At 36.0% G+C, this 27524-nt stretch overlaps 3 protein-coding genes across 3 annotated transcripts; 1 reads left to right on the forward strand and 2 right to left on the reverse strand.

The window, feature by feature from the left end:
- Positions 1-1096: 1096 nt before the first annotated feature.
- LOC104219384 (2-alkenal reductase (NADP(+)-dependent)-like) lies at positions 1097-5881 on the reverse strand. Its single transcript, XM_009770069.2, has 5 exons — positions 5537-5881; positions 3954-4131; positions 3078-3244; positions 2270-2352; positions 1097-1831 (listed from the first exon to the last, which is right to left on the reverse strand). Exons 1-5 carry the CDS (start codon positions 5756-5758, stop codon positions 1453-1455), a joined length of 1029 nt encoding a protein of 342 aa, XP_009768371.1. The 5' UTR covers positions 5759-5881; the 3' UTR covers positions 1097-1452.
- A 923-nt stretch (positions 5882-6804) lies between these two features.
- LOC104219385 (polygalacturonase-like) lies at positions 6805-8724 on the reverse strand. The gene is made up of 4 exons (XM_009770070.2): positions 8263-8724; positions 7608-7897; positions 7290-7518; positions 6805-7194 (listed from the first exon to the last, which is right to left on the reverse strand). Exons 1-4 carry the CDS (start codon positions 8707-8709, stop codon positions 6976-6978), a joined length of 1185 nt encoding a protein of 394 aa, XP_009768372.1. The 5' UTR covers positions 8710-8724; the 3' UTR covers positions 6805-6975.
- Positions 8725-10185: 1461 nt separating this feature from the next.
- On the forward strand, positions 10186-10719 carry LOC138879031 (uncharacterized). Its single transcript, XM_070158605.1, has one exon. It carries the CDS (start codon positions 10186-10188, stop codon positions 10717-10719), a length of 534 nt encoding a protein of 177 aa, XP_070014706.1.
- The last annotated feature ends 16805 nt before the right edge of the window (positions 10720-27524 follow it).

Raw genomic sequence — 27524 nt, forward strand, 5'->3', positions numbered from 1 at the left:
TACTATGCAAAATATCTGTCTGTATCTTCTGGGCTATTCTAAAATTGGGCCGATGAAATCACTGAAGCTTGAAGGCCCACTTGATATAAAACCAAATCCGAAACAAAGAAAGTCCAGCCCGTTTACCCATTACACATAGACTATATCGAACATAAGTCTTTTAGTTTGTAAGACTTTTGGTCTGAAGCTTGGTCTCTTCTCTTTAGGCTTAGGTTTTCGTCTTCTTCTTAATCAGTCACTGAAACTCCATGAGAAGTATAAGAGGTAGTGTTGTAGGGTTTCTTCTTCCTAACAAAACCTCCATTATGTGCAAATTGTTATGAAATACATATTTATAAGGATGTCCACTAATCAAATATAATTTACACTACTCTTCTCCACTATGTAGATAACCTCACTACTTTTCACCATTATAGTTGTAACTCCCACACCTTCATAACCTTCTCATGATCTTCTTCCATGATCTCAAATGTTTAATACCATGTTTAAAGTAACCTTATTGTAAGCCTTTATATAACCCTATAAATAGAGGTATTGGGGATCATGTACTATACACTTAAACACACTTGGGAAACACTTGATGAAATAAGAAAGTTCTCTCCGTTTCTTGTCTATTTTCTTGTTTTATATTGTTACTTTAAGCTTAATTTCTTAACACAAATATAAAAGGCCTTATAATAGATGCAAATATGAAAAAATAATTTCTTTAATGGGCTTTGGGTCAAGCCAGCATGGATAATTCCAGAATGATCCAATTATTTCTCATTCCTCTAAAGAGTAATAATCCCCTCTATGAACTCAGATTCTTTCTCATTTCTCTTCTAAATTTTATTTTAAAGATTATTCTCCATTCGATATTTTCAAACCTTCATAACCTTCTATTTTCCCTAAACCTTCACAACTATTTGCCGTTGAAAATATCTTCCTTTAACCTTGCTCGAAAAATTATAATATTACGAAGATTTTTCCTTTATATATACTTAGGAGTATAATAAACTTTACAGCAAAATCGTCCAATGTATTAACATGTTGGAGCTACATAAATTAGCACCACACAAAAATCTCAAGTAACAAGTAATAACATTTACGCAGACACTAGCATTAAACAAAAACCATTACCAACACAATGTTTACAAACCTTATACTCAAACAACTTTTAATCAGACAGAGTTATAGTTGATAACACATTAAGGCGCGCAGTCCCACATCGAACAGGAGAAGGAGGCCTAGGAACTTTTTAAAAGTGGTCTGCAAGCCCGTGTCAATATGGTTATACGACAGCAAACGCATCTATATTGATAACAAATTGAATGTACAAGTTTTCTTTTTTATTTCATCGGTTGAGGGAGGAAGGGGAATGTTGTGCTACTGATAGGTTTTGAACCCTCCACCTCATTTTGGAAGGCAGAGAACTCACCAAGTGAGCTAGCCTCCAACCCCGACTGTACAAGTTTATTCACGAGAAATACGTACCAATTGCTTGCCAACATTACGACCAGAGAAGAGCCCAACTAGAGCACCAGGTGCACTTTCAATGCCTTCAGCTATGTCTTCCACATATGTTACCTTCCCTTCTTTTATGTGTGGAGTAACCATTTCTACAAACTTTTGGTAAAGGGGAAAGTAATCAGCAGCCAAAAATCCTTGCATACGGATTCGTTTTGTGATGAGACAGAACAAGTTATGCACTCCTTCAGACTGCTCCAGGTTGTATTGTGAGATGAATCCACATACAGCGATTCGTCCATGGATTCTCATGTTCAGAAGAACCGCGTCAAGCATCTTTCCTCCAACATTCTCAAAGTAAATATCAATTCCATCGGGGAAATACCTATTTTTTGAACAAAAAATTTGGTGAGAAATGTGTGTTCTACGTTCGGGATCTCTCTTACTACAGAGTTCCATGAAAAATGTCAAGGAGAAGAGAACAGGTTGCCTAAGAGACGGAGCTAGAATTTGAACTTTATGGGTTCTACATTCTAGGATAGCGACATAAGGTGATAGTAACTGGATTCTGAATTTTATTTTTATACATATTTAGTGAATTTTTTAATACAAATATACAGTTTGGACAAATATTACTAATTGGACCGAACCCGTACTTTGGCTTCTACCTCCGCCCCCGCATGTTGTAGCTTCCCATTCAAGAAAATATGTCATTTGTGTTAATACTTCAATTTTAGGGATACAGAGGTTTCTGCTGCTAGTTACTCCATTTTCCAGGTGAAAATGAGTCTACATTAGAAGAAAAAAGAAACATGAGACTTACCTCTTCAAAGCTGCAGATAAATCCTGTTCCTCTTTATAGTTAAATGCTTCATCAAACCCAAATTTGTTCTTCAAAAGTTCAACCTAAAAAACACGAAAAACAACAAAAAGTTGAGGTCAAAGCAGAAAGTACTACTCCATGCCTAGATTTATACGTTCATCTTCGCGCAATATTACCTTACAGTAGTATTAACAGACTTCAAGCAATATCATGTATAGTCAAATATCTCAATAACAATCGTATTTGTTCTGATATTTTTTGGATGTTATAGTGAAGTTTTGGTACAGAGGACATATATTATAACATAACATAAAAAATTAGTTTCGAGAAAACTTGGCTTTTATAGTGAATGACTTTTATACATGGATGTTGTTATAAAGATGTGTGACTGTACTGTTGTGAGCGATCAAACCAGCTAAGAATGAATAAAAATCAAATATTTCTCATACAGTTCCAGACAGTTTAGGCAGTGTCTTCCCTTTTCCTTTAGTCACAAGTTGCTGCAAGGGTATCTTTAAGAACCAACTCCAGCTTCTTGCTGTCCGGATACTGATACCTTAGCTGGTTTGATCACTCACTACGGTACAGTCAGACATCTTTATAACAACATCCTAAAACTAAAATAGAGATGACTAGCAATGGAAAAAGAACTTTCCTCCTGATCCCTCGTTAAGAGGCATCGCGGGCAGCAAAAGCCGGTTGACGTTAGTTAACATGAATATCATCAAGATTCGGACAATCTTTGAAATCAATCACATTGAGCAGATCAACCATTGTGGTGAAGAATGTTGTGTGAATAAGAGCTTACCTTTTCTTTGCTTCCAGCACTTCCAACAACATAGCAGCCCAATAGCTTAGCGAATTGCCCGACGAGCTGACCTACTGCTCCAGATGCAGCAGAAACATACACAGTTTCTCCTTTCTTTGGGGAGCATAGCTCATAAAAACCTCCATAAGCTGTTATTCCAGGCATCCCTAACAATACAATTACATTGCTTATCTTTCTATCGTTTTTACGTTCAAAATTTTATACTTATCTTTTGTTTGAAGTGTGAACTTTGTCTTTCTAGATGCAGACAAACCCAATATAATCAGCAAGGGATCTCAGGAAACTGTTCCCAACTCAAAATTTGGGATAAATATAGACCTTGGCCTTCATTCTGTTTCCACAGTGAAAAGAAAAGAAGAATTTTTCCGGCTTGAATATGGATATGAACTATGACAAGGAAAATTAATCCTTACAAATACAAACTCTGGATTGTTTTTTTTAATAACATATTTTGAAAAGAAAAAGAATCAGTTCAACAAAGATTGTAGCATTTTTTTGAGATATAAGTATTGAAGTGTGTGATCATCCAACCCCCCCCCCCCCTGCACGTATAGAAGGGGACTGGGGACATCTCCTACGTGGACAATAAAACATGGGCGTCAAATAATGGATAAACCAAGAACAGAGATGAGTTTGACTCTGACACCATATTAAAGTGTGTGATCATCTGCTTTTAGATAAGATGGTCACACAGTACTAACAATAAGTACTAACTTACTCAGAATTCTATTAACTCGAAGTTCCGATAGCCAATTTCAAATCTCCAGCTGGGCAGGCTCAACATATAACTACTTCAGGAAATTGAATAAATCTCCAGATGGTGCTTATGATATATTTTTTGACAGAATAACTTACCAAGGATTCCTGTATAGTAGGAAAGAGGCACATCTGTATTATGAATTTTGAATAGACTGTCAGGAGCTTTAATAATGCTGTATTCTTCCCATCCAGTAATTCCCCAAACTAAGTCATCTTTCTTGAATTTTGGATGAGCTGAATCCACAACTTTAGCCACTCCAAACCCCACTAGAGGCTACACAAAAAAATGATGTGAGAAATTATAATAGTAGAAAATCATAGTTAGCCAAATTGAAATTAGAAAGGATTCAATTGCCATTCATGTAAAATTTGTAGAATCTAACAGAGATAAGTAATTTTTAGTCCTTTTTCCATGGAATTCTGAATTTAAAGTGACGTTGATGAAACTTAAACAATAAAGAAAAACATCCATATCTACCGACAGAATAGATACTAGTTTTCCTACTATTTAACTAACTTAACCTTGATCCTCCTTGTTCAAATAATATCATTAATTAAGTTAGTTGCTCTTAAATGAAGCGACATGATCTGTGAGGTCCAACCTAAACTTAGAGTTTGAGATTAAGGCTTCGTTCTTAGAAGCGGATCTAGAATTTAAATTCTATAGGTTCAATAATTAACTCCTTAACATAGAATCTATTATATTTTTAAAATTATAGGTTTAAACCTAGTATTTGTTGCAATTTTAGTAAAATTTTCACATATATTTATACTTCCCACCGAAAGTACTCTATTTAATTAGAAGAACCTGATGTTAATATGCTGCATCCGCCTCTGGCTGTCGTTGCTCTGTTAAGTCAGTTGTTGTGGCACCATGCATCACAATGTTTTACTGCCTCTTTTCCATATAAAAAATTATAATTTGTCTGTCTTCTAAAGTCTATGCATACCCGTTAGGACTCGTTCAGTAACAGGGATAAAGGATAATTAATTCCGAAATTAAATTTGAGATGAGTTTATCCTGCGTTTGGTTGTGATAAAATCGTGGTATAATAATTCCGATTGTAGTATTTTTTTTATCTGTATGGGAGGATGGGACAACTAATCCCAGGATAACTAATCATGAGATAATTAATCATGGGATAACTTGTTTCCCAACCAAACGACCCCTCAGGGAAAAACATTTAAGAGTCTTAATTATGAGTACTTGTCTAAACTGCCATTTATTGATTTAAATTTCTCACTTAATTGACACTTAACTAATACTCCCTCGGTCTCATATTAACAGTCGTGTTTCTCTTTAACACCTCCCTTAAGAAATATTAATTAGGGAATGGATTGGACTACTCTACCTTTATTTATGTCTTAAGATATAATCTCCCTTCGTTGAATATTTATTCTATTTGTGTGTTATCTCCATCTTCAACAACAATTACTACTAGGGAAAAACAATCAATTTTGCCTTAACTTCTAAAATGACAAATAATTTGAGACAACTATTTTTAGTAACCCCGACTGTTAATATGAGACGGAAATAATTGAAAATTAATTCTTATTTTCTAAAACATCAAATATCTTAGAATGATTTCAGTTTACCGAAACATAAATAACATAAATTGGATGTAAAAAAAATTCAAAATTCAAAATTAAACATAAAAAAAGGAGGAATTCTGACTTACAGAGCCAGGAGTAAAAGAATCAGTATAGCTGCCCTCTGTTTTCTTCATACGAGGTCTCATATAAGGATCACACGACAAGTACAGATTTTTCACCAACACAGCCTTGGAATCTTCTGGAACCTTCAATTTTATAGTGCTGATTCTCAATTCCATATCTGATTCCTTAGGAACACCATTTACATAATCCTTTAGTATGATCTGCTTGTTACTAACTTCCTCCATTAATTTCCACTGTAATTTGAAAACCTTTAATTTCTTAGTGCTGAGCTGGAGTTTTGAAAAGACTATGAAGAAGAAAGCGTGAAAAATGTGAATAAGAGTTGAGGAAAATTTTAATATCTTATTGAATTATTGCTGGATCATTAGTTGCTTTTACTATTTCTGTCTTTTGCAAGGTGGCTATTTGCTAGTGGGGGTTATGAAGCCTTTTGACTCTTTCTCCAAAAGGAACATTTGTTGCATTTTACTGTTTCTTTACTTTTTAAAATTTTGTTTTTGACTTTAATCCTTGTATGTCCTATTAACAAGAAGAAAAAAAAAAGCCTAGGAGTCCGTATGTGTTCGGTGAAGTCAGAAATTTAGTTGTATTTATATTTAATTAATTTACTAAAATATGTACAAAAATTAAATATGGAACTCAGTTACTAAAATATACTCTCTTCGGTCCACTTTAGTTAATTTTTTGGTTATTTTTACGCATATTAAGGAAACTATCTTTTACCATTAATTAACAATAAAATTGACTATATTAACCTTAATTTGTTTATTAAAAATACAACAAATACTCCTAGACTCCTTACTCCAAGACAAACTTTGGAAAAAAGAAATTATTTCCTTAAAAAATCAAATATTGTGGACCACGAAAAAAATAAAAAAATTAATTAAAGTGAACCGAATGGAGTAATATTATTATCCTAGAATTTAGAACCGATAAAGTTAAATCTTGACTTTGCATATGTTGACTATTTTCGATATTAGCTAGATCTTTATTGACATTTCGTTGGAGCTTGCTACCAGCCCACGAACGAGTAAGAAAACTACTATTCCCTTTGTTTCAGTTTATATGAATCAATTTCCTTTTAGGTTCGTTCAAATAAATTTGAAAATAATTTAGCTTAAATGTCCAATTCTACTTTTAATGATAAGCTTTACACAAATACTCTGCACTCCTTTTTGACTTGTTTAGGACCACAAATTCAAAAAGTCTTCATTTTTTCTTAAACTCCTTGCCCAGTCAAACAAGTTCATATAAATTAAAACGGAGGGAGTAAGTAAAATTACATTATCATTCATCTTTATTTCTAGGTACATATTGCAATTTCAGCAGTCGTACATATAGTGTCCAGCTTTAATGTTCTGTATACGTAATTCTATTTTCAGCTTGTAAAGTATTCAGTATGATATTATACAAATATATTTTTATGTGTTTCCCTTCTTATTTATAAGCAGCTAATAGGTTTGTCTGAGCCAGAAGCTCTTCCACCAGCATTAACACATGAAGCTTCAGCTGCATGATCTTTGTAACTTAGATTCACATTTTCAAGTCTTATTCCACTGCATGGATTCACTTTGCTACAGTCAAATCTCACTCCAACTTCTGTAGCCGATGTTCCACGTATGTCTTGATACGTTACATCACTTATCTTTACGCCCGATACCTGAAAAAACGAGTAATGTTAGATTAAGGGAACATGATCTAGTATTATCATTAATCTTATCGTCATTGTACTAAATTTAAATATTTAATTATTACCTGATGAGGACAACTTTCATGATTAGGGCAGTAATTTTGGTCTATGATGATAGGATTTTGAACATCAGTCATAAGTATATGCTGAAAGCGAACACCTCTAACAAATCCATTGCTAGGCCTTGCCCAAGTTTTCACTCTCACGCCATTCTCTGTTCCACTGAAGGTAACACTCTTAATTGTTACATTTTGGACTCCAGGTTCTTGCAATTTCCAACCTAAACTTCCAATGCTGCAACAATTTCAATTAATTTGGATATAAGCCAATCAAAAATCATTATTGACAGACTTACTTAATTAAATAGTCATTATGTTCCAAACCTTATTCCATGACCAGGGCCACAAGCGATGCCTTCGATCCATAAGTTAGAATTTCCAGGGCCAATTGAGATACAGTCATCTCCAGTACCAATATCAGAGTTCATAATGCTAACCCCTGACGATAATTGCACGTGAATTCCGTCGGTGTTAGGGCTGTTTCCTGGAGCTGAGACCTTCACTCCTTGTAGCTTCACGTTTTTGCATCCATCTACCAAAATGTGGAACATTTGGCTATTTTGTGCAGTTACTCCATTGATTATGATGTTGTTCGAGTTGTAAAAGGCCAATGCCTGCACCAAAATTTAATGTAAAATTGAAACAAAGATGATTGTTTGATGAGACAAATCATCAAAACTCTCTAGTATATTGCAAATTTCTAGGGGTTTTCCTCTCTTTTAGAGCATTCTTAATAGCTTGAACTGGAATAAAGTACACCCTCCGTTTCAATTTTTTTATAAGCCCGACGACATAGAATCTTCAATTTCTTAAAAATAAAATTAACAAATTTATAAACTAAATACAAGTAACATAAGTCACAATATTTAAAATTAATTGAAAATACCTTGACAATATCACAGTAAAAAGAACTTCTTTGACTTGACAGATAGTAATAATGTCACATAAAGTGAAACAACAAAGGAGTAAATAAACGTACCGTTGTGCCTTTAGGACAATTCTTGCCGGAGGTCTTGCAAGCCCAAAGACCATCACCTTGTCCATCAAAGGTTCCACCATAGATGGAAACTCCGTTAACCTTTTCGAATTTGATCCAATTTCCAGCATTTCCAATTACATTATAATCAGAGGGAGCTAAGAGAGTGCCATCAATACGTATAGTAATAGCCTTGCTCTTGCATGTTTGGCCATAAAAGTATGCATTACGAATCAAATAACTTCCACGTGGTACGTAAATAGTGGCCGGGCTAGTAGATGCACAGGCTGCAGCCCATGCACTCAGAAATGCTTTTGATGAATCAGATTTTCCAACGGATTTGGCTCCAAATGTTTGGACATTGTACATGGTATTTGCTGCCAATGATAAGTGGAAAAAGAAGATGAAGAGAATTGGGAAAATTGTTAAGGGACTCATTTTGCTTAGCATTTTAGTTTTCTAGGTGTGGGCTTGGAAAAGTGATGAGGTTTGAGTAGTTTAGAGGGATATTTGTAGGCTTTGGGTGAGTTGAGAGTCAATGTGAGTTAGGTTTTTTTTTGTGGGGGGGGGGGGAGAGGGGGGGGAAGGGGAGTTGTGGATTTTCTTCCCTATTTGGTCATGTTGGAAAAAGAGATTCAGATAACTATCCATATGCAATCACATGGGAAAATCTACCAATGGTTGGTTCTTACTGGGGGCAAAAGTTCAAATTGCATTTAATTTGAAGCATGAGGGTTCTTGATTATGGGATTTGTATGATTTCTATTGTGAATTGCTTATGTATGTTGGACAAAATCATTTCATTAGGATGTCTTGTATTAAAAAATACAATTAACAAAACCCAACAAATCGAATAAGTTATGATAAAATTCTAAACTCAAACTTATAATGTTTCAAATCTTGAATCCGGTTCGGTCACTTGTAATATCTATACATGCAATGAAGTTGCCAAGAAGACAAAAAGAGTACCCAAAAGAATTTCAAAAAGAAAGAAAATGGAATATAGTTTTAGAAGGGGTGGCATTTGCTTGAGAAGGAAGAAAGTGTTGGCGTTGTCACAATCTGGAACCAGCTGCAGTTTTAACAATGTCTTGTCGGACAGGGACTGCCATGGGTTCTGTTAATTGTAAACATTATGGTTTCTCAAGAAATATATATATATATATTGAAACTCAATGTCCATACCGTATTGTATCCTCAATTATATATACTATTTTAAATTACAACTTGCCCAACATTCCCTCAACGGCAAAAATAAGAAGATCAACAATATATTATGTCAAACATCGCCCAAAGTAGTGCATTTTCCTTGTTTATTTATAGTGTTGATACTAAAGAGGAAGAAAATAAATGATATATTAATTTTGAGATGTCAAATATGGACTTCCACACTGATGATTAAGTAGAGGAAATATATATGAACTTATAGGCATATGCAGATGAGAAGTTAGTTATTAATCTGTTAGTAGGACTAAAGTATAATTAAAAGAAATTTAGGGGTGTACTAAAGTAATAACTACTTAGTAGATAACTACTTAGTATATATTAGGCTAAGTCGGCTATTACTGTGTATTAACAGAAAATGAGATTATCTCTTCTTCTACTCTCTGAGTTCAGTCCAAACTAATATACGTTCATGGTGCATGTGAGAATTGTTCATGGTCCAAACTTAGGGGATCTATGCTTGATTAGCACAATTTCACATGGTATTAGAGCTTCAATCGATGGATTCGAGTTGTTCTTCACCTTCAATTTAAGAATTCAACTGAGTTCGTAGATCGCAAAGGTTCAACAATGGCGGAAAGTGAAATTGGACAACTTCCTCACAATCATCCACTATACCTTAAGGATTTAGATTCGCCGGGAACAACTCTAATAGCTCTCAAACTCACAGGGCCAGAAAATTATGCCATGTAGAGTAGATCTATGAAAGTATCTCTCCTAGTGAAGAACAAGTTAGGATTTGTGGATGGAACTCGCCTTAAAGGCTTGTACCGAGGAGAACTAGTGGCGCAATGGGAAATGTATAATGTAGTAGTGGTCTCATGGCTTAGTAGCACTGTGGCAGCGGAGTTGGTATCAAGCATCATGGATGCCTCAAGTGCAAGGAAAATTTGGGACGAGTTCAAGGAAAGGTTTGACAAAGATGACCTGACCAGAATTTATCAGATATCTACTGACATTGCAACCCTAAGGCAAGGTACAAAATCTATGACCTCCTATTTCTCAAAATTGAAAGACTTATGGAATGAATTAGACATCCTAGCACCACTATCCTCATGTGATTGTGAAGAATCACGCCCATACATAGATCATTTAGCGAGACAAAGACTACTACAATTTTTAATGAGGCTGAATGAGAGTTACAGTCATGTGAGAAATGCAGTGTTGCTGAAAAGGAAAGTCCTTACTGTGAATCAAGCTTATATAGATATAGTACAGGAGGAGAGCCAAAGGTAATAAGGAGTGGTTGACACAAATAAAGAGCCAATGACTATGTTAGCAGGAAAAGGAAATCAGTTTCTGAAGGGGAAGAAGCCAGGACTCATCCGTGAGCACTGTAGGTACAAAGGGTATTTGAAAGAAAACTTCTACAAGATCATTGGGTACCCAGCAGACTTTAAAAGTAAGAAGAAGGGTCAATCCCTACCAAGTCCTATGCTAACAATGTCAATGGGGAAAAAGAGGTTACAACGAGTAATCAACAACAAGGGAACTATATGACTGAGGATCAGTACAAGCATCTAGTGAGTTAATTCCCTACAAATTCTTATGCTAACAATGTCAATGGGGGGAAAAATACTACAAGATCATTGGGTACCCAGCAGACTTCAAAAGTAAGAAAAAGGGTCAGTTCCCTACCAAGTCTTATGCTAACAATGTCAATGTGGAAAAAGAGGTTACAACGAGCAATCAGTCACATGGGAACTATATGACTAAGGATCAGTACACGAATCTAGTGAGTTTATTGATAAAATCATCAATGGAAGGGAGTTCTAACAACATAGTAGGTTCAACAAACATGACAGGTATACCATCACTATTTCAATGCCCCATCATATGATTGGATAGTGGATTCGGGAGCATCACATCATATTACTTTTTGCAAGGAAGTTTTAGAAAAATTAAGAGGAGTTAATAGAGGAAACAGTAATAGAGTTCAAATACCTATATGAGGAAAATAAGAGATAGTACACACATGAGATACAACAATACTAGGAGGGCAAAAGATTATGAATGTTTTACATATGCCTGACTTTAAGTTCAATCTCATTTCAGTATCCAAGCTGACTAGAGATTTGCATTGTTTAGCATGTTTCTACCCTGGTTTCTATGTGTTTCAAGGGCTTTACAATGGCAGGGTGCTGGGGATTGGTAGAGAAGATGAAGGATTGCACATAATTAGAGGTGAAGAGGAGGCAATAGTAGCTGGATCAGTCAAGAAGGAGGAAATAAATACAACATTGTGGCATCATAGGATAGGATGAGACATGCATCCATGGGCTCATTACAATGCTTGACGGATTTGAAGAACAAAATGAATCAAGAAGTACAAAAGAACTGTGAGATTTGTCCATTAGCCATACAAAGCAGACTGAAGTTTCCTATTAGTAGTCATCAATCTAATTGTATTTTCCAACTTGTGCAGATAGATGTCTGGGGACCATACAAAGTAGCTACGTGACAAGAGGTATTACTTTGTTACCATAGTATATGACTATAGTAGGTTTACTTGGATCTGCTTGCTACAATTTAAATGTAAAGTAATAGTACTCTTGAAGAATTTCTTTTCTCTTGTAAAGAATCAGTTTAATACTACAGTTAAAGTGCTAAGATCTGACAATGGTACAAAAATTTTCAATAAAAACTACAATGAGATAATGTCATCCTTGGGAATAGTACACCAAAGTAGTTTCCCCTATATTCTACAGCAAAATGGAGTAGTAGAGAGGAAACATAGACACAAATTAGAGGTGGCAAAAGCATTAAAATTCCAAAGCAATATACCTACTAGATTTTGGAGGGACTATATCAAAACTGCAGTGTATTTGATCAACAAACTACCTACAGGTGCGCTAAATGGAAAGTCTCCATATGAAAAACTCTATGGGAACCACCCAAAGTGGACCATCTGAGGGTGTTTGGGTGCTTTATTATGTCAGCACACTGCCAAGGGGAGATAAATTTGCAGTTAGGGCAAAGAAATCAGTATTCATTGGATATTCAGAGGTGCAGAAGGGATATAGACCATATGATTTGGAATCCAGTAGATTTTTTGTAAGTAGAGATGTGAGTTTGGGGAAGACATTTTTCCTTTCAAGGTTCTACCTAGTGAACCTGAGAATTTGTTCCTTCCTGATATGGACTACATAATAATTTCTAGACATCAGCCTATTTCAGCAGCAGACAATAATCTGGGGACAACTTCTCAGCAGACTGTAGATGATCAAATGCACAACACTGTAGCAGATGATTCTAGCAATCCTGAAGAACTAGATATGGACACTAGATGAGGTAGTCAATGACATAGAGGAACTTGGTTCAGGAGAGAAGAGTAACCCAAGATTATACACAACAACAAGGCCCTACACAACAACATGAACATGGAGAGACAACACTTGAACCAATGGCACCAGTTGCACCACAACCTGTACTTCCTGAGAGTAGGAGGTCAACAAGAACAACAAAGCCAACAGTGTGGCTTTAGTATTATGTGACTTTATGTAAATCAAAAGGAACCAACACCTATCCAGTTTCCAATTATGTGAGTTATGCTCGCTTGTCAGAACACTACCAATGCTACCTTGAGTCATTCTCAGCTCAAGTAGAACCAAGATCTTTTCAAGAAGCTTATCAAGATGAAAGATGAATAGAAGCAATGAAGCAAAAGATTCAGGCACTTGAAGAAAATAAGACATGTAATCGATCTACCACTAGGAAAACAAACCATTGGCTCAAAGTGGGTGTATAAGATCGAACACAAAGCCAATAAGGAAGTGGACAGATTCAAATCCATGCTAGTTTCCAAAGGATATATACAACAAGAGGGTATGGATTATCATGAAACTTTTTACTTGTTGCCAAGATGGTAATAGTTAGAACAATGATAAGACTAGCCGTCTCCAAAGGGAGGCAAAAGAACAATGATAAGCCTAGCAATCTCTAAAGGGTGGAATTTGCCTCAAATGGATGTGTACAATGCCTTTCTATAAGGTGATCTTTATAAGGAGGTATACGTCAACTTACCTCAGAGATTCCATAGGCGGGGGAGTATAAAGTTTGCAGACTCCTTAAGTTCCTGTATGACCTTAAACATGCATCGAGGAAATGGAACATAAGCTGACTGATGCATTGACTAGTGCAGGGTACTCTCAAAGTGCCTATGACCATTCCTTATTTACAAAGAAGGTAGGTGTAGAACTGGTGATCATCCTTATACATGTAGATGATCTGTTGATTACTAAAAGCAACAACACATTGGTAGAAGAAGCAACAACAACTCTACATAAGCACTTCAAGCTAAAAGATCTAGGTAAACTCAGATACTTTCTAGGAATTGAGCTCATGAAGCCACTCACATGAGTTATACTTAATCAAAGAAAGTACGCTCTTCAACTAATTTTATAGGTTGGATTAAGTGGGGCTAAGCCAGCTAGCTCACCATTAGAACAAAACCAAAAAATTGACAACAGTTTGAATATGATAAACATGCAGGGATTACAGGAGATGAGGAGTTATAACACATTGTCAGCTATCAGAAACTAATAGAAAAACTTATTTACCTCGCTATTACTAGGCCAGACATATGTTTTGCAATTCAAGTTCTAAGTCAATTCTTGCAACATCCAAAGCAATCACATTTCGATGCTGCATTGAGAGTTGTGAGATACATTAAAGGTTCACCAGGGATGGGAATATTATTGAAGAAAGGGTCACTGGAGAAAGTCACAGCCTATTGTGATTCAGACTGGGCTACTTGTCCAAACACAAGGAGATCTGTGACTGGATATGTGATAAAACTAGGAAACTCTTTGATCTCGTGGAAATCCAAGAAACAATAAACTGTAAGTAGGAGCTCTGCTGAGGCAGAGTATATGAGCATAGCAACAGTAAGTTAGTAACTTTAGAGTTAGTATGGCTGGTAGGATTGCTGAAAGAGCTGGGCTTAGCAATGAAGGAACCATTAATAATGTATTGTGACAGTAAAGCAGCTATGTAGATAGCAACCAACCCAGTCTATCATGAGAGAACAAATAGAAATTGGCTATCTTTTTATGAGAAAAGATTAAGGAAAGATTGATTACACCTTAATATATTTCCACTAAAGAGCAGCTCGCAGATGTAATGACCACATGACTGGCAGTTGAGCAACACAAAACTTTGATATCCAAGCTGAGAGTGTTCAATGTATTTCACCCTCCAGCTTGAGGGGGAGTATGCAGATGAGAAGTTAGTTACTAATTTGTTAGTAGGACTAAAGTGTAACTAGAAGAAACTTAGAGGTGTACTAAAGTGATAACTACTTAGTATATATTAGGCTAAGTCGGTTATTATTGTGTATTAACAGAAAATGAGATTCGATCTTCTTCTCTCCGAGTTCAGTCCAAACTAATATACGTTCATGGTGCATATGAGAATCGTGTAGATGTATGCTTGATTAGCACAATTTGACAAGGCAGGGTGTAAATAATTGAGAAAGAAATATCTAGCTCTTTTAATCTTGGGTACAAAAATTAGCAGTAATAAGTGACTAAGTGAGGCTCTAACACATGCATGCAAGGATTTAATTACGATTGGAATACAAAGTGAGTAAAGTGGATCGGGTCAAAATAGTTTAGGTTGATACTATTACAACTTCGAATAGATATTAAAAAACTTTGGTCTATGAGGAACATAGCTTAGTAGGTATTTGGGAGGTATAGTTGAGCTTCAGCAAAGCTCCACATTGTAAACAATAACGGAAGAATTCAATAAAGAAAAATTACAGACTCTATATACATATTAAAAAATTCACTAAATATTTATAAAATTTGATTATAATCAAGTTATTATATGTTGTATATTAATTTAAAGTCATACGTGGGAAAATATAATCTTCTTATCTTGGATACGCCTCTGATGGTATACGGACATAACTTCTACATGTAAAAATGTAGGAAGGACCAGTTCACCATTCTGTTAAAAAAAATATCATTTATTTTCCAGGAAATATTGTCATGTCATAATAATCTTTGAACATAAGTTTCGGAAATTGAAAATCATTGCATTTTCCATATTAAACATGTTGAAGCATTTACTCCTTGTAAAAAAGTCGGAATCCGAACAAAGTGGACTTCAAGTGCCTAACCTATGGCCAGGAGAGACTTTAAAATAATCCAAAAGATGAGGGGGAAAAGGTTGCAACTTTAACCAATTTTTATTTTTCGTAAAAAAGTGCAACTTATTCTTTTGGTTATCAATTTGTGGTGAAACTTCCAACGTTTTTGTATTTCCCACCAAATATTCATATTGGTGTCCAACTAAATCCGAATTTACGTGGGAAAATCTCACAATAAAAGATAAAGTGTTCCCTTGCATAGTCGATTTCATATTAGGGTTCGAACCCGAGACTAAGACTTCCAACGTTATATGTAACTCCAAAGCACTAACGTGTGAAGTCGGATTTAGAAGAAAAATTTCCATTAGTACAATGTATCTCCTACGTTTCTAAATTTGATGCCAAGATTCTCATTATTGCAAGTATCATATTAATAGGGCGGAGGAGAACCATAGATTCCCCGGTTAGAAGGTGCGAGCGGTTGGCTTTGGCAGGTACGAGAAGAGGTAGAGGACGGTCTAAGAAGAATTGGGGCGAGGTGATCAGGTAAGACATGGCGCGACTCCAGATTTCTGAGGACATGGCTCTTGATAGGAACGTGTGAAGGTCGAGCATTAGGGTTGTAGGCTAGGGGGTAGTTCATAGTTTTTCCCTCTTTCTACCGGGTAGTCTGATAGAGTTTTGCCTATGTCTGGTAGCGGTCTTTGTTGTGTTCACACTATTTTGTTGTTTTGCATATGATTGTATTATTGCAATCCCTTTCACTTATTTGGTATATTTTAAGATATTATTATTACCTCTCTTGCTTGTTTTGTTGTTACAGATCTCTTCTTTCGTTTCTTTTCTGAAATTATTATCTCTTCTGTTGAGCCGAGAGTCTCCTGGAAACAGCCTCTCTACCTTTCCGGGATAGGGGTAAGGTCTGCGTATATTCTACCCTCCCCAGACCCCACTAATAGAATTTTACTGGGTATGTTATTGTTGTTGTTGTTGTGTTATATAAGAATGTTCTTTTTAGCTTTCCTATCCTTTTCTTTTCTTTTTTTTTCTGAAAAAAATTAAATGGGAGTCAAAACTTTAGGTTGATACTATTACAATTCGAATGGATAACGGATAAAGAACTTTTTGTTTCATATTTTAGGTTTATATTGTGAATCAAATTAAACAGCCGCCATAAAGTTGGATAAGGTTCGTAGGAATCGGTTTGGTCTAAGAGAAAAATAGACTACTAGGTATTTGGGAGCTATGTTTGATCTTAAGAAAAGCACACATGGTTAATTAATTTGACATAACTTTTACATGTAAAAAACAAGGAAGGACCAATATACCTTTATATTTAGTTAGATGCATCTCAATTTCCAGGTAGAAGTCATGTCAAGTCACAATCTTTGAACATAAGGGCTGGTTGAAAATGATTGCACTTTTTACTGAACGTGTGGAAGCATTTTAACTCCTTAAAGAAAAACTAAGAACCCTAACAAAGTCATGACTTTGAGGGCCTATACATACAAATATATCTACGTTAATAATAACACACGATGATTTAAATATTTATTTATATGAAGAAATAATAAAATTTAATTAATAAGAAATTTTTTATGTATAATAATACAATAATGATCTAAATACCGAAAAATATTATTACATTAACATAATACATGTATTTAAAATAAAAGAACATCATCAAAACTTACACAAATGATCAATTTTGTCATGTTAGTTAGATAATTATGTATAATAGTTTAAAAGTATTTAATATGATGATATCTTAACGAACCTTTCTTTGTGGATAATACTTTTTTGTGTATGTTTCCTCCTAATGTTTTGGTTGCTCTGCCTTAATCAGAACTCTTGTTGTCAATCTTGATATCCCTCTTGAAAGTGCAACATACAGTTATTCGTGCAAGAAAAAATACTACAGTAAATATAGTCCAATATTTAGTATGTTTGTCCTTGTGCTTTATTTATTATATTTGCAAAATAAAAACATACTAAAATTATTTTCACACAAATTAAATCAGATATTCCTTAGTTTCGAATGACGAATGTTAAATTTAGGGATAAGAATATACTTAGAAGCACATTGACTAATATCATAATTTTTGCATGTAAGACGTTATTGTCAAAACTTCTATATAATTCTAATATCTAGAATTTCAGTTATGTTCTTTTATTATGAGTTATTATGCACCCTCTTACCGTTCATAGAATCTTTTGCATAGATAGACAAGGTTTACCTTTTATTTGATCAGTGAGTAAATTTTATTAGTAATAAAAAAATTTTAAAATACCTATATTTAAATTAATAATAGGATATTATAATACGTCTTCAAATTAAATTAATAATAAAAATTTTAAAAAGTATATCCTAATAGTAATAGAATTACATGATTAAAGATATTTATTTGCTCAATTTTATACGAATTAGACAACCCGAAACTAATTATACTTATAGGATTCCGGTTATGACCTTTTATTATGAGTTATTATGCTTAATATTATAAGGTTATTTTTGTAAACCAACATTGTATTCATGCTTTTATAATAATTAGTTTCTACGAACGTGTGTTGCACGTAAGTAATGAGACGTGATGTTTTAGTCAAGTGTTTAAAGGAAGGGACGCCAAATGCGATAATTATTATAATGCTGGAAATATTATTATATTAGCATAATACATGAACTAAAATTGATTAGACACACATATGAACTTGCAACAATGATCAATTTAGTCATCTTAATTAGATAATATTATTATGTACTTATATTTCGTAAATATGCTATGTGATGACATCTTACCTAACAAATTTTTTTTTACACAATGTTCTTTGTATTGTTTTCTTTTGACGGCGAAACAGTCTTTCACCATATAGGTTTATTTTCAAGTTCATTATTTTTATACTGTTTTAGTGTGTAGATAACAGACACGATGTTTTTTTTTTTTTTTTTTTTTTTTTTTTTACAGATATTATATCAAATTTCTAATGGGTTAGGTTCTAACTCTCTAAATGTCTAAAGATTTCTCATTCAATTAGGAGCTGATGTTTTAACTTTAATATCACGTAGGGGTGATTTGTGTAGTGTCCAATTTTTCGCTTAAACTGATTATAGAAGGACCTGGTTCTTTTAAGTGTTTCTTAATTTACTATTACAGAAATAGTAAATGTGAAAAGTAAAGAACACAAGTATTTTACGTGGAAAACACCTGGCTCAAAAGGTGAAAAAACCACGACCTACTTTCCAGTATGATTTTTTCAAACTCTCCACTAAAATCATTGAGCCAAAAACTGCATTTACAAAATACTTTTATAAACCTAGGATTAACTCTAATCCCGTTGTAGCACACAACCTCTAACTGTTGTGACAACTTCAAGTTAACTCTAATTTGAATACTCTGAGTACCTATTACAATTGCCTCTAAATAAAGCTGAAAGGTACAATATGAAACCACCTACTATAATTGAACTAGAATAAAAGACAGACACTTGGAACTGGTTCTTCTATCTGGTTCATGTAGTTTCAGGTTTCACACTTTAATCACACACGAACTGCTTGCAAAAAATATTGCTATTTTGCTCTCAATTCACGTTTAACTTCTGCGTTTGTGCATTACCTGTAAAAGAGAATAACACTGATATTTATAGAGTTAGTAAATAAAGATTAACTAGAATTCTGATTCTACTCTTCCTTGGTAGAAGAATTCTAGTTGATCTCAACCTATAAGTCCTTCCCTATCTCGAACAGTGTTCTCTTTGAGTAAGGAGTCATTCTCTCTATCAATTATGCAATATTTTCGATCAGGATCAGGAGATATTAATTCTGTCAAGTTAGGTTTATCTTCTTCATGTGCATCTCACATACTCAAATCTGTCTGTATCTGTTCTCAACAGGGATGGACCTGGTTCATGCCTGAGTTCCTTTGTCAGTCTTCAATACTAGCCTTTACTTGGGCCAACAAATTCCCCCTTTTTGATGATAACAAACTATGTACTTTTCATACACTTAGACCCTGTTTAAACTCAGCTCAACATCAACACAATGTTAGAAACATTTTTCCTTTTTCTCACTTATCATCAAGGACTAGGTTCATTAGGTTATAAACATCACTTGTTCAAATCTAAACAACACTTGTGTAAAGCACAACCTATTTATTTTTTCCCTTTTAGCATCATCGAAAAGTTGCATAAAAATGTACAGAACCCATATTATAAAGCTTCCTCATGTCCACTGGGGCTATCCCAAATGCAATCATGGATTAATCATCCTTTGATCAAGCTAAGCATTTCAACCATCAAAGAAATAAAAACAAACAGTTAGAGCAAAAACCAACAGATTTCATTGATTTCATAGAAAGTTGATATGATTCTACCACAATGCATAAAAGAAAATAAAAATACTAAAAACATGAGCAATCAACAATAAAAGAAACATCCCAAAATAGGTCACTGAAGGAACTACACTAGGCTAGGATTTAAGGCTTGGAAGAGGTAGGGGTTGGGCTATTTGCTTGGAGAAGTTTCAACATGTCTTGAAGAATTCCATCATTCTTCTCCTTTTCCCTTGCAAGTTCACTTCTGAGAACATCTCTCTCAAATTCTACTTCAGTCAACCGCGTCTTCAACCTTGCTATCTCAACATCCTTTTCCTCACTCATGTACCAAGACTATGACCTTGCTATTGATTGGTGTCATTTTAGATGAACCAAGTTCATTAGGAGCAGCAAGAACCTCATAGTCACAAGCAATCATAGTTTTTGCCCCAAAATGATCTTTGTTTGTAGCTAGCTCCCACTTCTTCAAAGACACCTTAAAATGAGCAAGCACAGTAGTAAGAGTGAACCCATAAGGAATAGCATGAGACTTGGCACCATTGATAACTCTATCAAGAAGCTGGACTATAAACCTAGGCCAATTTATCTACTTCCCACTGTCTAGACACTCCATCAGAACCAAGTCCATGAAGCTAGCAATGTGCCTCCTCTCTTGCCTAGGCAGAACACATTTGATGACAAATTCAAATAACACCTGTGGGAAGGCTTCATTGCACTCTTATATACAGCCCTGGGCTTACTTTCTTGCTCATGATCACTGAAATTTCTGATGATGGAAAGGGCAGTCGGAAGATTTTCTAGGCTTGGCCACTTAAGCCTTGTGTAATCATTGTACCCCTCAGTAGGTACACCTAGAATTTCACCCAACTCTTTCATATCAAAAGAGATTTACACCCCTTTCACCAAGATGGTAACTCTTCCATTCTGCACAACAACATTTGCCATAAACTCAACTACTTCATCCCTAGCCAATCTGCTATCCATTTGAAGGACCATGTCTTTCCATCCTTGCAGCTCTAGCTTTTCCAGCAGCAGGACCATCCCTTCTTCCTCCAGATCCTTTGGGATTCCACCCTTCAAAATAGTCCTTTTGCCAAACTTGGTCAGCTTGTCCACTTTATTGTCTGATCCATCCTCATCTTCTTCACTCGAATCCTCTTCTTCAGCAATGTTTACTTGTTTAGGTTTCACTGCAGACCTGGTCCTCTTTGTTAGGGTAGATGGTTCAGCAGACTTGGGTACAGATGTAGACTTCTTAGAAGATGTTTTGGCTTTCTTGGGCTTGGGGGTCTGAACCTCCACCTCAGCAGTCACTTTTTTACCTTGATGGACAAGGTCTATCTCATCTACATCAACAGCCTCAATAGGCTCTCCCACTTTTTCTTCCCCTTTATCCATCATTTTCTTCTTAGTTTCTTCTAAAGCTTTCTGCAACTCCTCCTCACTTTGCTTCAGCTTGCTCCTCGTGTCTCTTCCTCTTGGGAGAGGAATTTTAGTAGTATCAGAAGGAGCATCCTTCCTTTTCTTGTTGGCTCTTGTTGTGCCAGGGGTCTTTGTTTTAGAAGTTCTCCTTTTCGTGGGGTTATAACTGTCACCTATATTTTTTAAAAGATCTGCTAAAGTTTCTTCAACGGATGAACCAGGTTTATCTATATACTTTCCAAGATTAACCAGCCCTTCAGCGACTTCTCCTGATCCACTTCCCCCTGTTTTCTTGCCACCTTCCTCCACCTTTTCTGACTCAGCTACACAGATAGATGTCCTATCACTTTTAGAATTAGGTGAAGAATCAACCACTTCTTTCCATTTTCCCTTTCATTACTTCACACACCCTCACTCCTTTTTTCTTTTTCTCTTTTATTTTACCTCCTCTGTTTCTAGACTCAGGCATTTCCACATCCACTACATATCCAACTAAAATAAACTGATTCTCCAGGTTTTTAATTAACAAAGAAATAACCTCATTCATAGTATTTGTTCCAGAAGTTACCTGTTCAGAATCAGAAGACCCAATTGCTTCCCCCTGAGTTGTAGACTTGAAAGAGTCATCAGAGTTTTGGGGTTCTTGGGCTTGACTTACCTGTAGCTATGCATTGAGTTTCCTTGAAAGCGCAACTCTAGCCACAATTTTCAAGCAAGCATTTTAACTTATCATTTCCTAGATTGAGGGGTAGTAGAAGATGAGGAACATGGTTGGGGTGTACTAGGGTTATCTTGAGGATTAGTCATTTTTCTTGATTCTATGATAAAAGAAATGAGTAGGTTGAATTTTAGAAGAAAAGAGAAATTTTGATGGTTTTTGGAAATTATGCGAAAGTGGGAGGGATGATGATGAATGATTTAAAGAAAAGGGGTAATTAATGAGTAACGACTGGTTTAGTAGTCAAATAGAAGTCTAATCAAACTGAAATTTCAGTTTTGAAAAGATTGTTGAGGCGTCCTGTGATGACCCAAAAGGTCATCACTTGTTTTAGAAATAAATTTTGTATTCCGAGGCTTTAAAAACCTCTTTTAGTACCACCTTGATTTGTGTGCGTAGTCCGGATGCATAGCTGGAAAGCCCTTATGTGAAAACCAGTGAAAATGATGAATTTTGCCTTTAAAATGAACTTAAGTTGACTTCGGTCAATATTTTGAGTAAACGGATCCGGACCTAGAATTTGACGATCCCGGAGGGTCCACAGGAAAATATGGGACTTGGGCGTATGACCGGAATCAAATTTCGAGGTCCTAAGCCCGAGAAATGAATTTTTGAAGAAAAAATTTTTCTGGAAAATTTATGAGTTTTAGAAATGAAAATATTTGGAACTTGTTGGTATTGGGCCCGTATTTTGGTTCTGGATCCCGATACAGGCCTTATATGTGGTTTAAGTCGAGCTTGTGAAATTTGGTAAGAAACGGAAGTCAATTGATGTGATTCGGACCCGTAGTTGTAAAAATTGATACTTTGAAAGTTTTGAGATTTTTCTTAGATTTCTATGCTATATTTGTTGTTAAAGATGTTATTTTGGCAATCTGATCACATGGATAGGTTTATATGATGTTTTTCAGTTAGTATGCATGTTTGGTTTGGACCCTCGAGGGCTCGGGTGAGTTTCGGATAGGTTTCAGAAGGTTTTAAACTTAGAAAAAAAAGTTGCAGGTTTTCAGTTTCTGGTGTTTTGGTGTGTTATTCTTCGCGTTCGCAGAAGGACTCTCGTGAACGCAAAGGGTAAGTTAGGCTGAAGGAATTTTCCTTCTACGCCAACGCGAGACAGAGGACGTAAACGCGAAGCTTTGGGGGTGTTTCCCTTCGCGAACGCGGACCTGCTATCGCGGCCATTGGGCCTAGGCAGGGGGAGAGGTATTTTACTCTACGCGAACGCGACCACCCGACCGTGAACGCGATGGCTCTGGGGTTGAAGCTCCGCGAACGCGAGCCTGTTATCGCGAACGCCATGGCTAATTGGACCTGATCCATCGCGAATGCGACAGACCCATCGCGAATGCGACAGACCCATCGTGAACGCGATGAAGGTCTGCCCAGTGATTTTAAAACAGAAGCAAAAACGGGCAGAACCCATTTACTTCTTATTTTCGAAATTTGGGAGCATTGAGGTGACTTTTAAAGAACAATTTCTTCCCCAAAACATTGGTAAATGATTTTAAACCTTTTTCTTTCGATTTCCCATTGCATTTCATCGATTTTCATCCTAAAATCTAAGGTTTTTATGGTAGAAATTAGGAATTTGAGTAGAGTTAGGGCTTTTTGATTAATTGGGATTTAGACCTCATTTAGGGGTCGTATTTCAAAACTAATTGTATATTTGGGCTCGTGGGTAAATGGGTGATCGAGTTTTGGTAGAACCTCGAGTTTTGACCAAGCGGTCCCGGGGTCAATTTTTGACTTTTTGGGAAAAATAATAGAAAACATATAATTAAGCATTGGGTATGAATTCTTTAGCATTTATTGATGTTGTTAAATCATTTTGGACTAGATACGAGTTGATTGGAGGCGAATTCTAAAGGAAAAGCGGTGTTTGAGGCTTGAATTGGCCGTGGAAGTTCGAGGTAAGTGTTTGTGTAACCTTAGCTTGATGGATTAGGAGTTGTGTCTTATTTGCTACATGTTACTTGTTGAGTACGACGTATAGGCATGGTGACGAGTATCTATACGTTGGTATCAAGCATGTCCATGAGTCGTAAATTGAAATTGTTTTGTTGTTAATAAGTACTACGAATGCCTAAGTTGATGATTCACTGTGTTGAGCAAGAAATATGATTATTCTCGTGGAAATTTTCTTATGGTTGAGTATTGGTGCTAGTTGAGGTTTCTTTTGTGAAGTTAAATGTTAGAACAAGTTTGGTTATAGCTGATTCCCTTGCCGAGACGTATTTACTTATATTATCGATTTTCTTGCCGGGACTCTTTTGTGATTGGTATTGAATTGCATGAAATGGATCGGGTTGCACGCCGCAACAATGCTATATTTGGATCGGGTTGCACGCCGCAACAATGTTATATTTGGAACGGGTTGCGTGCTGCAATAGTGATATATGATGTGGATCGGGTTGCGCACCGTAACAATAAATAATAAAAGTGTTTATTGATTGGTTATGATTTCCTTATTCTTGTGTTGTGAATCTTAAATTGTTCTTTATGCTTTTCTCTTAAATTACTGTTGGTAAATAATATTCTCCCGCGGCATGTCCCCCGTCCATCTTTAATTGTTTATTTCTGTTTTATTTTCCGTTGTATATGATATAACTACATAGGTTTATTTGGTAGTCTGGTCCTAGCCTCGTCATTACTTCGCCAGGGTTAGGCTAGGCACTACCAGCACATGGGGCCGGTTATGCTGATACTACACTCTACACTGTGTGCAGATCCCGGAGCGGCAGCTTTTAGATCATAGCTTTGGGTGGCTGCCTTCAGTCTAGTCGGAGATCCCGAGGTAGTCTTGCAGGCGTCCGCAGACCCCGACGTTCTTTTCATATTTATATTCTATTTTCATTTACTTCAGAGACAGATTGTATCTTTCTTTTCACACAATTGTTTGTATTATTCGTAGATGGTCCGTGATATTATGATACCGGTTCCGAGTAGAGATGTACTTGGTATTATCGTACTTATGTTTGGCTATGTTATCATATTATGTCTTCCGCATATCTTCATTTATTGTTAATATTTCACTGTTTCTTAAGTTGTTATGATATTCCTCAATCCTATTCGAAAATACGAAGTTCAATAGAAACTCTTAAAATCTTAAATTTCTCAAATTAAATTCTTTACAACATAATTATTACGCAACCTCAATCTTTTTTCTTCTCAAGGCAAACAATAACCATAAACCAAATAGCAAGGACAAGGAGGCATGATGTAAATCTAAAACTACCCGGACATAGGCATAGCTAATAGCTACGTACGGACTCTCGTCACCTCTTGTGTACGTAGCTACCCACAAATAGAAGCACATTTTGAATTATTTTACCTATGGGGTAAATTCCCTCTTACAAGGTTATAAAGGAGACTTACCTTGCTCTGAAGTTCCATAACCGGCTCCCAAGCCCTTCCGACGACTCTAACTTATGCTCAACGCTCCAAAACTAGCCAATAAATATGCAAACCCATAAAAATATACTCCAATACTCATTATAATCCAATTTATAATAAATTTCTAATCCCGATCGAAAAATCGAAAAAAATCACCCTCAAGCCCACGTACCCGGATTCCAAAAATTTTCGAAGATAAACCTCACCCATAACCCCATGAACTCAAATATATAATTTATTCTCAATTCTATGCCCAAATTCGCGGTCAAAAATCCGAAATACCAAATTCTAGGGTTTCTACCAAATCCCCACAATTTCTACAATTTTCCATGTCTAATACATACATAATCCAAGTATTTAACTTGCAATAGGTGGGAATCACTTACCTTGACATAGATGACGAAAATCTCCATTCCAAGAGCTCCAAAAATTGCCCAATCAAATGAAAAATGGAGGAAAATGGCCAAATCCCGTCTTTATAGTCACACTGCCCAGCATTGCCCTTCTTCGCGAACGCAGTAAGACCTTCGCATTCACGAAGCAATACCAGGTCCAGCTCCACAATTAACTCTTCGTGAACGCGGTGCACCCTTCACGAACGCGAAGTCTAAAAAATCCATAGGCCCAGCTTCCCCTTCGAGAACGCGATGACCCGACCGTGAACGCAAAGCACAAAAATCCGCTACAAACAAATCCTTCTTTGCAAACGCCTGAACCCTTAGCGTTGGCGAAGAACAACACCAGAACCAGATAACAACAGTCAAAACAACCCGAATTGATCCCAAACCACCCCGAAACACACCTGAGGCCCCCCGAGACCCAGTCCAATCACACCAACTAGTTCCAAAACATAATGCGGACCTGCTTGAGGCCTCAAATCACATCAAACAACGCTAAAACCATGAATCTCACTCCAATTCAAGCTTTATGAACTTTAGAACTTCAAACTTCTTCATTTGATGCCGAAACCTATCAAATCACGTCCGATTGACCTCAAATTTTGCACACAAGTTATAATTGACATTATGGACCTACTCCAACTTCCAAATTGGAATCCGACCCTGATATCAAAAAGTCCACTTCCGGTAAAACTTCTCAAAAACCTTCAAATTTCTAACTTTTGCCAAACGACTCCAAAATGACCTATGGACCTCCAAATCCACTTCCGGATGCGCTTCCAATACCAAAATCACCATATGAAGCTATTCTCAGACTCGGTATTCCAAATAGACATTGATAACATTGAAATGAACTTCAACCCAAATTTATAAAATTCTTCCAAAATGCTAACTCCCAAAATAGGCGCTGAAATGCTCCTGGGTCATCCTAAATCGGATCCGAACATACACCTCAGTCTGAAATCATCATACGAACCTGCTGGAACCTTCAAATCCTGATTCCAAAGTCATTTACTCAAAACTCAAACTTAGTTAATTCTTCTAACTTAAAGCTTCCGAAATGAGAATTTTCTTTTCAGATCAACTCCGAATTTCCCGAATTTCAATTCCGACCACACTACAAGTCATAATGCCTGAAGTGAAACTACTCATGGCCTTAAACCACCGAACGACGTGCTAGAGCTCAAAACGACCGATCGGTCATTACATTCTCTCCCACTTAAACATACGTTCGTCCTCGAACGTGCTAAGAACTGCACTGGAGTAGTCTAAAATTGTTGTTTAACTATCACGACCCGGATTCTCACCCTCGGGAGTCGTGATGGCGCCTACTACTACAAGATAGGCAAGCCAATTAATTGCACAATTGACCTTTTTACCCATTTTATATTCATTAACAATTTCAAAATAATAACATTTAAACAGAGGAATTTAACACGAGCAGAAGAAAACAATAAACCATAGCCGTGTCGCATGTATGATTCACGAGCGTGGTAATTTTCTTAAAAGCTTCAAGTTGAATTTTCTGTATTTTGAAAAGAATCAAGAAAGGATTATGATTTAGTTAAAATTATATTCAACCGCGTCGCAGTTATGATTCTCGAGCTGGGTAATTCCTTAAATTTACTTTTGACTGTGTCGCATTTAAGATTCGTGAGCAGGGTAATAGATGCATCTATGGTTCGTGC

The sequence above is a fragment of the Nicotiana sylvestris genome, chromosome 10 (genome assembly GCF_000393655.2).
Source record: "Nicotiana sylvestris chromosome 10, ASM39365v2, whole genome shotgun sequence".
NCBI classification, from domain to species: domain Eukaryota; kingdom Viridiplantae; phylum Streptophyta; class Magnoliopsida; order Solanales; family Solanaceae; genus Nicotiana; species Nicotiana sylvestris.

Excerpts from the sequence above, each read along its gene's own strand:
- LOC138879031 (XM_070158605.1), top strand. The coding sequence starts at position 10,186 with ATGAAAGTATCTCTCCTAGTGAAGAACAAGTTAGGATTTGTGGATGGA.
- LOC104219385 (XM_009770070.2), bottom strand. The coding sequence starts at position 8,709 with ATGCTAAGCAAAATGAGTCCCTTAACAATTTTCCCAATTCTCTTCATC. Across the intron at positions 7,519-7,607 it reads GGCCCTGGTCATGGAATAAG|CATTGGAAGTTTAGGTTGGA; the intron begins GTTTGGAACATA and ends AAATTGTTGCAG. Across the intron at positions 7,195-7,289 it reads ATGAAAGTTGTCCTCATCAG|GTATCGGGCGTAAAGATAAG; the intron begins GTAATAATTAAA and ends TCGTTTTTTCAG.
- LOC104219384 (XM_009770069.2), bottom strand. The coding sequence starts at position 5,758 with ATGGAGGAAGTTAGTAACAAGCAGATCATACTAAAGGATTATGTAAAT. Across the intron at positions 3,245-3,953 it reads CTACTATACAGGAATCCTTG|GGATGCCTGGAATAACAGCT; the intron begins GTAAGTTATTCT and ends TTGTATTGTTAG. Across the intron at positions 2,353-3,077 it reads GTGCTGGAAGCAAAGAAAAG|GTTGAACTTTTGAAGAACAA; the intron begins GTAAGCTCTTAT and ends CGTGTTTTTTAG.